We start from the raw sequence: 14,140 nt of genomic DNA on the forward strand, positions 1-14,140 counted from the left end.
ATTTTTTCAAACAATGTTTCTGTTGGATAAAGCTATACTGCTATTCTAATTACCTCAAAATGATTCCTCATGTAGAGCTTTTTATTCTAGGTACTCCACAAAGGCTTTTAGAGACTTTTTGACTGCTGAGTTTTATGCAGGTTCTAGTTGCAGAAATATCTGCTGAAGTCTACATAGATAAGTTGATTGAACGGGAAGAAAAAAAGAAAAGGCTTGTTTGAGCCATCCCAAGTGAAACAGGGAACCCTGAGGGAAATATGGGCTTTTCTCCATTCTTTGACTTTGCTCACATGAGTTAAAGGTGTGAGAGTGTGTCAATTCCCCTAGAATAAAAAGGAATTACTCCTGTTAGTGTATCAGTAAGAACAAAAACATTTCTCTATTTCTTTTGTAAACCCTTTGAGGCTTTTCTTAAGACAGAACCTGGTATGTTCATGTCTATATGAACCTATGTGTGGTAATTTAAGTATCTGGCCAAGGACTTTGTGAAGTATTTTATGAACACAGAAATGGATAAACTGGGTTAGGTTTTTTTATGGGTGTTTTGGGTTTTTTTAAATTGGGAGGGTAAAAATGCAAACTTCTACTAATGCAGTTTTGTAAGCAAGGTCTTCAAGGAAATAAAAGTAAAAGCAATGCTTTAATGGTTTGCTCTGTCTGTACAGAGATGTAACTCTGGCTGCCACCGGTGACAGTTATTACTGGTTCACCTTTGTAACCTTCTCCTTCCCAGCAATAAAACCAAATCATTTTCTCCCTGTGTGGCATCACTGTTTAACTTGTTACCAAGCCTAAATAATCCTCTTCAGAATGTCACCTTAGCAATTACAATGCGCTCATATCTGTTACACAGACCTTTACCCTGAGTTGTAGCTGGGTACATCCCACTAAGCAAATGCTCTCAGAACCTGTTTAATAGAAGCTTCTTTATTTGTTTTATGTTGGACAACATCTACTGGAAAACATCCTGTGGAGCCTGGCAGAGAGTAAAGCTGCCTTTAAGGGAAGCCTGTGCAACTTTTATTGCCCTTGGTCTTCATTTGGGTTTTGCTCTGGCAAGGGGGTAGCTGATGGTGTAGTTCCTTGAAGGCACAGCAAAACTCACCAATTCATTCTTGAATGACCCTTGTGAGATGTGTTCCCCAGCCTGCTCTCAGAACTGATGTCTCTTCCTGGTAAAGGTACAAACCTCGTGAAAAACTAAAGGTTAATTTTGGAACTCCGGAGTTCCTGGCTCCTGAAGTGGTGAACTATGACTTTGTTTCCTTCCCAACGGACATGTGGAGCGTGGGTGTCATCACCTATATGTTGTGAGTAACCCTGCAAAGGATCATGGTGGTGGCACCAAAGGTTTTGCACAGCATGTCGGGGGAGGGTGTCTGCAGGGCAGGAATACAGCAGCCACTGAGCCCATTCGGCTGTGACTCCTGATCCCTTCTGTTAAAACCCCCAACCTTTCCTGCAAAGGCACCTTGGTGTGCATACAAAGTCCTTAAACAAATCCTTTTGATAACTATCTAACTGTTCTTCTCCCTTCCCACCTTATTTAGCAAGGTAAAATGGGTCAGGTCTTTTTTAACTTGGAAAAGTTGCCCAAAGCATGTCAGAATTTTGATTGTGTTCTTGATTGTGTTCATTTTGCAGCTGGGGCTTGGTGTGCAGCTGCATCTGCACAGAGGAATTAACTTGGGTGGAATTAATTGGGTGTTAGGCCATGGGTCTAAAAGCATGGCATGTCACAAGGAGGGCTGAGACTTTTCTTCACTATCTGGATGGTGACCATGGAAAGTTTGTCTGTTCAAATTCTCTGCCTTCAGACGAGCCAGCTTTGCATCCTGGAATCTTTCACAGATGCTTTCTGTGAACTGGATATACTTCCAGCTTAAATTTGTGTATTAGCCAAAACCCAACTCAATGAAGTAATAAATGACTGAGACAATAAATCTGAGCTCGGAGACTAACTGGAAAAAGTATATGCTATTGTTCAGAATTCTGTTTAATTCAAGCCAAATATATATATATGCCTCATTTTAGGAAAGCTCTTGAGTCCACCTAGCTTTGCTAGCTGGGAAAGCACTGAGATATGTACCTAGATCCCCACTGAATTAGTTTCCTTTGAGATCTATTAACAGTATTCCTTGACACAGCTGAGTGAGCCGCCAGAGTGTAACACTAACATAATGCTTTATTGCTCCAAACGGGTGGCTTATCTTTGCAGCAACTGAGAAGTAGAACCTCCAATAGCTTAAGAGTCTTTGCTCTCCGTAAGTTAACAATGATTATAAAGCAGAGGATTCATAGCAGGAAAAACACATCTTGCATATAACAACTACTCATTTCCCTCTCCTACCCTTTTCTTTTTCTGTTTTTGTTTTGTTTTGTTTAGGCTTAGTGGCCTCTCCCCATTCCTGGGAGAAACTGATGCAGAGACAATGAATTATGTAGTCAACTGCAGCTGGGATTTTGATGCAGAAGCATTTGAACAGCTCTCGGAGGAAGCTAAAGACTTTATTTCCAGATTACTTGTGAAGGAGAAAAGGTACCTCTTTATCTGATCATGAGGATAGTAGCACCTAATGATTAAGTTCCTCCTAGCCAACAATGAGAACTTACTATGTGACATACATTTTAGTATACTGTGTGCTTGCTGGGCAGTTCCTCAGTGATTCAAAAACTCCTATTTAAAAGGACAACGTCTGTGTAGCTTGACTGAAGAAAGTTGCTTTTTGCAGTAGCATCAATATGGGCAGAACAGATTATATCTGGAAGGATTTGCTTGGTAGGAATCTGGTTTTAGTATTCTTCCTCTGAGCAAAAGCTATTTCTATTATTTCTTTGGATTCTCACAAGCTTTGACACAGATTGCAAAAATGTCTCTTGAATGCCATGGAGGATAAATGCAGCTGTGAAAATGTGCATTGTTCTCTTCTAAAATGGTCTACATACATTTGGTAAATATTAAGGAGCATTTGGTACTTAACTCTGCATGTGGCTTCTCAGTCTTGGCTCCACTGCAATAAAAAGTGATTGCACATATGAAACAATAGGAGAGAATGAGGATGATACTGATGTCAGACCCTGGCTACAGGGTTACTTAAGCAAGTAGAGAAATTTTTCTCTTTCTGAGTAGTGATACAAAACTAATCAAAACAGGAAATGATGCATACAGTAAAACAGATTATGTGTTTGAGAGGAATTCAGAGGAGTGCTTAGAATATTAATGACTTCCAGATCATTACCTAAATCAGACAAATCAGTTCTAGTTCTAATTAAATTTTGAACAATAAGTCATATTTAAAGCTAAGAATAAGCATGTTCCCAGCAAGAGATAACAAAAGGGTTTTTTCCTTAGACTGATGATCATTTGCTGGAAGACTCTGGTCTTTGCTTTGGAGCCTTCCATTTTTATGTGCAATGGGACTTGGTACTCCAGAGGGACACTATGCAAAGTCTGGTTAGAAACTGTGAATGAAATGACTGTTCAAGAAAAGAGTGATATCAGTGAGACTCCAAGAGCAATGATTAGTTGCCCCAGTTATTCACCGGGTATATGGACTGGCCCTGCTCTCCTACAGACTGGGCACCTTTGTCATGCTGAGACAGTAGGTCTGGCCTTGTGCAAGATCTTGACCTGCCTCCCCTGGCTACTGAAATTTGGTGCAAGCAGGCAGGAGTCATCCTTTCATCATATTCTCAGTGACAGTTCAGACAAAGCTTAGGAGTTAGGCACAGGCTTTTGTTTTGAAAATAAACATAGGCTTTTTTTTTCTCAACACCTCTCCCCCAAGATTTCCTCTACCACCAGGTATTTCTCAAAGTTTCTTGGATATGTCTTTGCAGTTGGGGCCCATTGTTGAATGTCATGATATATGCTTAGCTTGATCCAAGTTTAGAGTGAGTAGACAATTATGTTCTTAAAATATGATGCCCAGACTAAGCCTGCACTATCAGGACAGACAGGTAACACCACAAATACAATTTTTCTGTATGCACTGTTCTCTTAGCAAAGTTCTGCATTCACATAACAAAGTGATGCAAAACCTACACAGCTGCTTCTTCAAAGCAAAAACAAACACACCCAAAACCAAACCCTAGAAAGGCAAAATACAGTATTTAACCATGACTCAACCCACTGCAGACCCACCATCAGCTTTTCACACCACTCACCTCTCGCACTGGAGAGTGCAGGATGTCATTAGGATCCTGTGCACTGTAATGAACACCATCTCAGGAGGCATCTCTGCTCACTTGGGTTAGTTCATTCAGGGTATTTTTTCATCATACTATTGAGCTGCTCAGGGCACTGTGAAAACAGCAACGAGGGGAGCTGATGTACATGGCAGATTTGCTCTCCCACAGCTGCCGGATGAGTGCAACGCAGTGTCTGAAGCACGAGTGGCTGAACAATCTCCCTGCCAAAGCCAAGAAGTCCAACTGTCGCCTGAAGTCCCAGTTGTTGCTGCAGAGTTACATGGCTCACAGAAAGTGGAAGGTAAATAGACAAAGTTTTGGCAATACTGCCAGGGGGAAAATTAGCTCAACATGGGCAGAGCCATTCCCTCCTCTTTTTGTATCTTGGCTCACTTTTGCCCACAGCATTCTTTCTTGTATATATGACTTTAGGAAGTCTATTTTGAGTTGTAAATGGACTTTTTTCCTGATGTCAGATGATATTGCTTCTATCTTTAGTTTCAACTTTCATTCCTCCTGATAAACGCTCAGAAGTTTTACACTTGTTTCTTTACAAGTTCAGAGACTTCAGATGCTGCTTAGCTTACATTAAACTTTCTTTTCATTTTGGGGAGATTTTTTTTCCATTGTTAACAGTTGCATTGTTCTGTTGTCACTATGGAGTAGGCATACAATATAGGGCAGATGCAACTCTCTGCCTCCCATTGCAGAGAGTTTAAATGTGGGAGAAAACATCAGCCTTAAGTCCATCCAGAGAACTCTTCAGGACCTTTCTGATAACCTCATGCTCCTTCAGGACTAAATTTTATACCAAGTGATATGACTTCTATTTGAGTCTCTATTGGATTGTAGGTGATCAATCCTCAAAGGTAAACACTGATCTGGTTACAAATAATCCTGTGGAAATGTGAGGAAAATTCAGTGAGGACCCTTTCATTGTCTTTTGTCAGGGGAGAAGTGTAATTCCTTGTCAAGGAGTTAAACCAGAAGTATACACTTTTTCTGCTCCTGCCCTCTAGCTCCTTGGTCACAGACTTCTGTACTTGCATTAAAAAAAAAACCCCTAACATAATCTAAGGATGTATCACTGTACAATTCATAAAAATGCTGCAGAAGTTGACAGTAGCAAGTCTGCTCAGCAGCAATCCATGGTTAATCAGCACAAAGCTGTTCTGCACTGAGATCCACACAAGGTTCTTGGTAAATAGGTTTACTAAGACGAAAAAAACCCACGTCAGCCACAGAAGAGGTCCTTTATCTCAGTTGTCCTTATACTTGGACTCTGTTCTGTTTTGTTCACAGAAACATTTTTATGTGGTGGCTGCTGCTAACAGGCTGAAGAGATTTCAGAATCTGTCTGTCAAACTTGTATAAGCTTGTGTGAAGCATCTACCACTCTTGGACACGGACATGAAGCCATGGAGGAAGGACAGTATCTTCAACAGTATCTACCCCTTTGTCTTATAAGCTTTGGGGTCAGCCTTCATCAAGTGTGTTAGTGCTAAGGTTCCAGAAGGGCCTCAAGGAAGAGGCATTGAAATAATTCCTAAAAGCAGAAACTACCTTGTTTGTTTTTACAAGTTTTTAGTTGTTGTACATAGTGATGGCTGTTGTTGGGGTTGACTTCTTGCTGAAGGCTTTCATTCTGCAGAGTATTGTATTTTTTGCCCCACTTTGCTCTTAAAAATTAAATGTTTTCTTCACAATACTAACTTATTTTGGATTTCAAGCTTTTTTTCCTGATCTAGCCACTTACAATCTCTCAGCTGAAAGTAAAACATTATTTATTAAATACGTGGTTTCCTTTTTTCCTGTTCTAGATTATGCAAAACTCAGTGTGAGCTGGAGGGGCTCTTAGGAAAACCAGAATCTAATACTACTAAAACTAGCTTTACAGCAAAGGCATCAAACCACTGTAAAACTCCAGCTAACTTTATGGAGTTTCAAGTCCCTTGAATTAGCAAGTGTTGGTTGCCAGTAAAGAGGTTTGTGAGATTGGCTTACCCTAGTTCTCCACTGTAGGGCTTCTCAATTTGCATAGTCCTGGATTTTGAACTGCAGCAGCATTTCCAGAATTGAAACAGAGAAGAACTATTAAAAATCAAGTAGAACAATCTTTGCAATGTATCACCTTCTGTGAAGGCCCACTTGTGTTTGTGTTTTCCTTCCACAGTGGTTCTGCATGCTAAATGTGATTATATTAATTGGTCTGTATATTTCTGAATTAATAGTAATAAATTCCATTCAAGTGGAACAAGCCTATTCCTCAATTTTGGTTTAAAGCATGCCACCAACAGAACCTGAAAGTATCTGAGTAGGTCTTAACAACAGAATGCTCCTGTGCTAGGTTGGATTCTCTCCCATCCTGAGGACCTTCTGCTACTTACTCAATCAGACTTTAAATGGTGGATATTTTGTTACAGCTCTTAATGTTGGTGAATTATCCAATATTCCTCTGCACATCACACATTTGTTTGGAGTCCATTCCCCACTAGTTAATGTTACATTTCCAAACTCTCATCTGGAATGCAATTAGCTCTTGCTAATAACATTGTCTTCAAGTGATTTCCTTTTTTATGCATTGGGAGAAATGAAAGGAAAAGGGCCAGTAGGTTTTAATTTTCCAATTACTGTGTTCTTTTCCCACTATTTTTATAAGAAGATAACACACAGATGCCCTCTGCTGTCTTGTATGCATTTCCTCTCCATTTTCTGCAAAGAGAAATCCTGGCCAGTAGGATTATTATTTCATTCCTAATAGAAAGAAATCCTGTTAGATTCAGCAGTCACATGGTTCTGCAGTACAGTAGAACCCACCTCTGCAGCCTTCTGGGATGTTTCACCATGTCCTGTGCATTTTGCCTTGGTGTCTACAAAGGGCAAAAGGATGAACCACAGGTGCTCTGTGAGTCACTGGAACAGTAAGTATGACAAAAAGAACTGGCCTCATACCCTGGTGTCTAAAGCAGTTAATGAGACGAACTTTTGTAATCCTGGTGTGATCAGTGTCACAGAGGCAAGCAGGGTCTGCACAGTTGTGAGGTGTTTGGCGAGCTGTTAAAATACCGTGGAGAAAAAGCTCAGGTGGGAGCAGTGTTTCAAATCTAAATGCTCAGGTATGAGAATCTGTCTTGCTTCATGTGGACAGTTGAGGTTTTCTGGGCTGTCTTGAAATGAGAGTTTATAAAAGCTGAACTTCTCTTTGCATACTACAGGCATAAAACATGCAAGAGAAATGGGCAGAAGGCTTGGATTGGTCTTTATTGTTACTTGGAATATCTGGGTTCCCTTACAAATACAAGAGACTTCACTCCCCTACAGGTCATAAAAATAAGTCAAATTCAGTGATGAAACAATAGTTGGTCAACAGTAAAAAAATCAGAAAATATTATCAGTCTTTTAAAAAAGACCTGTGCTGGTTTTGTAGTTAAACAAGGCACTATTAGTTCACTCTCTCCTTTTTCACTGACTACTTCCAGCCAGGGGCACAAGGGCACATAACCTAGTTACATTTGACACAGTATTAGAATGTTCCCTGCTTCCTGCAGCCAAAGGAAATGAACCTGTTCTACCACCTAATGCCATAGCTGCTCAGGTACCAGCCTGGCAAGTAGTCAGACAGGCTTCTCATAAAATCATCTCAATTCTCAAGTCATTTACTAAAAATAACATTCTTAAATACTTAAAATCTAGCTCATAAATAAAATCAGCTGGCTACCAGGCAGCCATCACACATGCTATTGGAACTCTTGTTAGAACACAGGGAGAGTTAAAATTATGAGCAAGCAGCACTGATATTGCTACTCCTACTTGTCTCTTGTGCCTTAGCAGCATTTTCCAGGATTTTCTTTTTCCACTCTTCATAGTCTTGTTTGGTTTCAGTCTTTGGCTGTTTACATGGCGTTTCCTCATCATCTTCAGAGCCTGTGAGAGAAAGAGAAAGTCTGTGACAGGCCATCATGGCCAACATGTTGCTGACAATAATAATGGCACTGAGTACATACCCAGGCAGAGGCTGTCACTGTATTACCTAATCTTGTGGTTTGCTGCTTTCCTCACCTGATGAACACTCACCTCTTCATTTTTGTGCCTGAATGGAAGAGTTGTCCTTAACTCTGCTAGCACTACTCAGTATAGACACCACTGTCCTAAGTCCTCTGTGTGTTTTCACTAGCCAGTGGTTGGCAGAATAGACTAAGTTGATATCAAATGAATATTATGGCATAATAACTGAAACATAGGACATGAGGAAATGGAATGAAGCTGCATCAGGGGAAATTCAGATTGAATGTTAGGAAAAGGTTAATTACTGAGAAAGTGGCTGGTCACTGGAACAGGCTTCCCCAGGAAGTGCTCAGGGTGCCAAGCCTGTTGGGAGTTCAAGGAGTGTCTTGACAATGCTCTCAGCCATATGGTGTAGTTTTAGGTAGTCCTGTGGGGAGTAGGGATTTGGAATTGATGATCCTTATGAGTCTCTTCCAACTTGAGAGATTCTGTATTACTGAGCAGTAATAAAGCTCAGAACTGCTCTGCTGATCTGATTTTAGTTTCTAGCTAAATACAACTTACCATCTTCCTTCTCACAGTGCTCCTGGTCAGTGTTTGAGCTTTCACCTGTCTCTGCAGCCAACGGAACATCTTCTAAAAAAAACAACAAATTACTTCTGGATGGTGTTTGAGGCCCCAGGGGTGATCTTCTACATGCAATTTCTTTGACAGTAGTGCCACCTTCTGGAAGTATTGTCTCCCAGTCAGAGCCGTTTCCTGGTCCAGATTGATGCCTCAGCTGTACATGCAGAGGTGCCAGCACACTTCAGGGGTTGTACAGACTGCTTGACTGTTTTAACTAGCACTGCTGCTGGATTTGTAACCACAATGATCTACCATGTTCAGCTCAGCTAAAACTACAAGTTGTCTCTTCCCCTTCTATTCTATTTCCACACTTTGTATTGTAGATGTCTGTAACAACTGACGCACACTCTTCCCTGAAGCAGTACAGAACCGCCCAGCTGCCTTTAGTTGCTTCAGTGGTAGGGTACGTTTTTGGTTTTTTATAGGGCACTGCACTATGGGAGAACAGTATCTTTTGGTTTGGATTCAGGCAGTACATTCTAGAAAACTTTTAAATATGAAGATGGAGTGAAACAGGGGTACTGTCACTGGGAGAATATGCTTAGGAGAGGATGAAGGAGGTAAGTAGGAAAGAGCAGAGATACAACGACAGAAAGATGTGTGTTGTCTTTCAGTCTTCCTCCTCGACAAAAAGAAGTGGAACAAGCTGCAGGTTCAACATTGGGCAAGAATGATTCCCCAGGTCTGCCCACTGTATGCAGGGGGATGTTGTCAGGTAATGACTGAATGACTATCAGAAGAGCAAGGACTAGGCTTGTTAATACTGCAGTAGAGGAAAAGAAAACAGAAGCCAGCCAGTCAAAGCAACAGAGGTAGCAATTAATTTCTGTGTACGGTTGCCACATTGCAGGAAGCGAGCAAGAAGGAGGAATCCCATGATAGGTCAGATAGTATGGGAGCAGCAGGGAATTTAAGTTTTGAGAAGAGAAAATATACTTAATTTTGGCCTTGCCACATGCTAAGCTGTTGTGACTTCCCCCAGAAGCAATTATTGTGGTGAGGAACTAGGCTGCAGGAAACATGTTGGAATGGATGGGCAGGTCTGGCTGAAACAGCTGTAAGTGATCAGAATGAAATCACCAGTGGAAAAGGATGGGGCACCAGTTCAGGCAATGGGTATGTTGCCTTATCCTGACAGAGATAAAGCCAAAAACTTACTGCTGAGTTGCTGGCTCATCTTCTCTAGCTGATTGCACAGCCGGTCAAATATTGCTTTTTTCACCCCAGATGCAGACAGCATTTTAGTTTTGTCCACTTTTAGCTTCAAACACCTGTAAGAGAAACTTAAGTTATCTCTGCAAAAAAAAACCCAAACCCAACAGTTTAGCAACTCTCACTCAGGTGAGGTGATATTTACTGTACCAACACTGCCTGTGAGAATGAGGAAGGTAGGCCTAAGGTGTTCCATCTCATCCTCATCTTGCTCGGAAATGAATTTGCTTAAAAACTATATCCCTACATCACTCAGTCAATACAGCTCCTAAAGTGAGATATGGGGTTACTTCAATTGGGGAAATTCTATTAGGAAAAGGTACTTTTTTGATTTTGAGGGAACCAGCTTTGTACCAGTGATGGATCCCGCTACTGCAAAAAGCTGCACAGGACTCCTATGTCAAGAGAACACTTGACAAAATGTGCAACAACCTGAATTGTTTCAGGTTTAAGAAACGTTTAAGACAGTTACCATGCATAAAACACTGAGGGTGAAGGTGTTTGCACGCAAGCAAGTGCTTAGAAAGTGCTGGCTGGCTTAGGTGCTCCCAACACCTATCTTCCAAGTTGATGCAGGCCTAGATCCATCTATTGGATCCATCTCCCAAAGGTTTTTCCTTCTTGAGAAGGGCTGCAAATACTACTAATAAATTATGCTGCTTAAGCTGAGAGGGTGGAGGATGAGGTGCAAAACACTAACAGAAACATGGATATGTCCTGATGGAATTATCCGCAGCATCTACTTAAACATCAGGGAAGATGGTTCTCAATTATTTTAGGGTAACTCAAAATCCTTTTCTCTACATTTGATACAATACTTCTGCTTTCTGCTGAAGGTAGGCGCAGCATAGGTTGGAGACTTTACTGTAAGGAAAGGCTTGGTTAGCTACAGCTGTCTCCATTTCCAGGAGCAGGTCATCAGGACATGCTAAGCAAAACCCTTCAGACTATCCAGACATGCTGAATGAATCAGCTGCTTGCACTGTCAACACTGTGTCCATTTGGTATCTCACCAGGTGTTCAAGTCTACAAAAGATCCCTCAATCTACACTCACCTGCAGGCAGTGAATAGCGCAGCTGTTATAAAAAGTGGTTTTGAGAAATCAAGGTCTATTTGCTGTGCTTCAGAGAGGCTGCTTTCATACCTAAAGAACAATAATAAGAAAGATAATTGTGTAGTGCATTTGCCTCAAATGAAGGCGATGAAATTAATTTGTTACGTGGTCCTCAGCAGTTGAACAAATCTCCTGTGGGATCGTTTGCTTCTTTGCAGTCAGGCAGAAACAGCTGCTACTGGCTGAGGAGACCAAAAGAGACTAGGGAAAAGAAGGGAACTGGGATCACCTCCTCTTTTTCAGTGAAAGGTATTTTAAATTAGAGATCGGATCAAGGCACGTCAGAAAAATCTTTCTCTTGTGCTCCCCATCCAGACAGCACTATTCTCTCTACAAGTTACCATGAGGCGCTTTGCATGAAGCCCTCCTATAATAAAAGGCTAGAATTATAGTTTCTTTCATTCCTCTAGTACGTGTATTACACACATAAAGGTGGAAATATATAGAGTGACGTGATGGATATGCAGCACTAATTATTTTTTTGTGTGTTCACTCATCCTCAAGCAATTTTTTTTTGTTTGTATTAAGCACCAACAAGCATTTACAGCCTCTGTTCACTGACCTAGAACTCAGAATATTCTAAATGCCTAACAGCATTTAAGCCTGTCCTATCAGGGTGACAGTGCTCTAAGACACAACTCTTCAGTGACTGTTCTCATGAAAGTAGATGTTAGAGTGCAAAATTTGAGTTAAATGTGTCGGATCTCCATGGAAGTTCTCTACCTACTGTTTTGACAACTAGAGTACAGTGCAGTGTAAGAGATTTGCTTCTCTAGAAGGCAGCATTTGTTTCTGTTGATCATTACTTCTGAACTGTGACATGATCAGCAGTTAAACGGAAGACAGTGTGATGCCATATACAAATACAGAGACTGTGAGTCTTATATTTTAATTATACTATTGCCCTTTGGAGAACCTGGATTCAGACAATGATTTACTGAGATTCCCAGACTAAGTCTTTCTAAAATATATTCTAAAAACCAGCACAGATAAATGGCTGGAGTGTCAGTGTGAAGAACTCACCTCCCTACTCCAGTCAGTGGGAGATACCTAGCTCTTCAAACCATCAAGCTCTTTACACCTTTAACAAATAAAGACTCTTAGTAGTGGCTACCACTGTGCTTACAGGAGCTTCCTCACCTCTGCAGTATTTTTGCAGCAGTGCTCACAGCTTCTGTGCAGCAGAATTGCACAGCCAAGTCTCGCAGTCCCAGCCTGGGGTTCACCTCTAGCAAACACTCCAAAGACTTCATGGAGCTCTGGTAGGTCGTCTTGTTCAAACCGGAGAGTTTAACAAAATTGCTCTTTCAAGAAGACAAAGACAGACCCTAGGAATTAGCAAGATTCCTTCCTGAAATCTCATTCAGGCAAACACAAAAGATTAGGGAGAAACTACATAATACCATAAACTGAAGTTCAATTGCTATATTAAACAGATTTGTGCAATGAATGATGTAAGCTTTGTCTGCACACAGAAAGCTGAGCTGCCTAGGACTGCCACATCTTTTAATGCAGTGTTATTTTTAGATCATTTCACTGGAAATGGGGTTTGTCTTTTCCATAAAATATGATGTGGCCCTTTTATCACAAGGTGGTTAAACTCAAACGTAACAAAGATCTGGGCATCTTGGAAGACTTAAGCAATACTTTCACCATACTCCTCATGAGGTCAGGTCCAATTAAATTCTCCTGTGACTGGCCAATCACAAACACCTTGTACCAGGTGTTATTTTGACAGTTCAGTGTCATTTGCATGGCAGGTCTGCAGATGGAGATTTACAGGTACCACTATAGAGAGCGACTCCTTGGAGCCTCTGCATCCCTCACACAGTAAAAGGGATAGATCTTAAATTTAACATTCTTGCTGGCAGTTTGTTACTAAAAATGCTGAAATTTTAGCACAGCAAGCTCAGCTTGTCAAGTGACTGTACCACTGGTTTCTATGTGCCCTGTTTCAGTTTTCAGTACTCAAGAGTACTGAAAGCTCTACCTCTGTGTTTGGCAGCACTGTGTCTTGGGTAATGTCAGTCATTACTATCCCTTTCCTCCTCCCAAGATACACTACACAGAACAATAATTTTAGTGGACTTATAGAGAATATCCCAGCCAACCAAGTCATATACTGCATCTTACTTTGTCAACTGGTTGTTTCATGAAACTCGCTGCTAGGTCCAGGCACATCACTGCACTGCTTGTCGCTGTCATTTGGGCCATGAATCCTGTGCATTTCACCTGGGACAGACGAAGATACTCTTCAGCTTTTCTGCAAAACACCCAACACACAAAGTCCTTGTTAACAAAACCATAGTTACAAGATGGTCAAAATGGCAGGGCAGGAACCGATTCAAGGTCTACTTAGTCCAGCACCCCGGCTCCAACAGAAGCTGCAGCACATTGTGAGAAAAAGGAATGCTAAACAGGACGGCAAATACAGCCTAATACTGCCGTTTCTCTAACAATTACCAGCAGTAGCTTTGCATGTCATAGCCTGAAACCGCTCCTTCATCGACTGCATATCCCTCAAGGCCTGGGGCTGTTATCGCCCAGAACCCCAGGAAGCGGAGGGCAGGCGGCACGGTGAGGCGCTGAGGTGCACCTCGGCTGCCGCTGCTCAGCCGGGAGCGTGGCCGGGTCCCAGGCAGGGCCGGCGGGGAGCACCCACGGACTCGGGCGGGAAGAACGCTCCGGGGCGTCTGAGGCCGGCGCGCAATCGCTAGCTCCGCGCGTCCCGCTCGCTCTTCCACGGCGCCAGCGGCTGGCACTGACCCTCCCCGCGCTCCCGGGCCGCTGCCGGGCCGCCGCACCTGAGCACGCGGGGCTCGGTGAGGCCGAGCCGGGCACCCAGCCGCCGCACCGCCGCGCGCTCCATCCCGCCGCTCCCGCCGCGCCTCAGCGCGGGGCCCCCCGCGCCGCCGGGCCCGGCCGCGGACTGGCCGGCGCAGACGCCAATCATCGCCCTCTGCGCCAATGGGCCCGGGGCGAGCCGCTTC

At 42.4% G+C, this 14,140-nt stretch overlaps 2 protein-coding genes across 4 annotated transcripts in view; one reads left to right on the forward strand and one right to left on the reverse strand.

The window, feature by feature from the left end:
- The window catches only part of MYLK3 (myosin light chain kinase 3), a 32,252-nt gene extending 25,804 nt beyond the window's left edge, over positions 1 to 6,448 (forward strand). For all 3 annotated transcript variants that reach the window (XM_062007725.1, XM_062007724.1, XM_062007726.1), the window contains exons 10-13: positions 1,182 to 1,310; positions 2,387 to 2,539; positions 4,360 to 4,492; positions 5,494 to 6,448. In XM_062007725.1, the coding sequence (XP_061863709.1) occupies positions 1,182 to 1,310; positions 2,387 to 2,539; positions 4,360 to 4,492; positions 5,494 to 5,565 (487 nt within the window). In that variant the 3' untranslated portion in view covers positions 5,566 to 6,448. The remainder of the gene's footprint in view (positions 1 to 1,181; positions 1,311 to 2,386; positions 2,540 to 4,359; positions 4,493 to 5,493) is intronic.
- Positions 6,449 to 7,435: 987 nt separating this feature from the next.
- On the reverse strand, positions 7,436 to 14,042 carry ORC6 (origin recognition complex subunit 6). The gene is made up of 7 exons (XM_062007575.1): positions 13,955 to 14,042; positions 13,284 to 13,413; positions 12,291 to 12,454; positions 11,091 to 11,180; positions 9,982 to 10,094; positions 8,761 to 8,832; positions 7,436 to 8,115 (listed from the first exon to the last, which is right to left on the reverse strand). Exons 1-7 carry the CDS (start codon positions 14,017 to 14,019, stop codon positions 7,967 to 7,969), a joined length of 783 nt encoding a protein of 260 aa, XP_061863559.1. The 5' UTR covers positions 14,020 to 14,042; the 3' UTR covers positions 7,436 to 7,966.
- Between the last annotated feature and the right edge of the window lie 98 nt (positions 14,043 to 14,140).

This window comes from Colius striatus, chromosome 14 (genome assembly GCF_028858725.1).
Source record: "Colius striatus isolate bColStr4 chromosome 14, bColStr4.1.hap1, whole genome shotgun sequence".
NCBI classification, from domain to species: domain Eukaryota; kingdom Metazoa; phylum Chordata; class Aves; order Coliiformes; family Coliidae; genus Colius; species Colius striatus.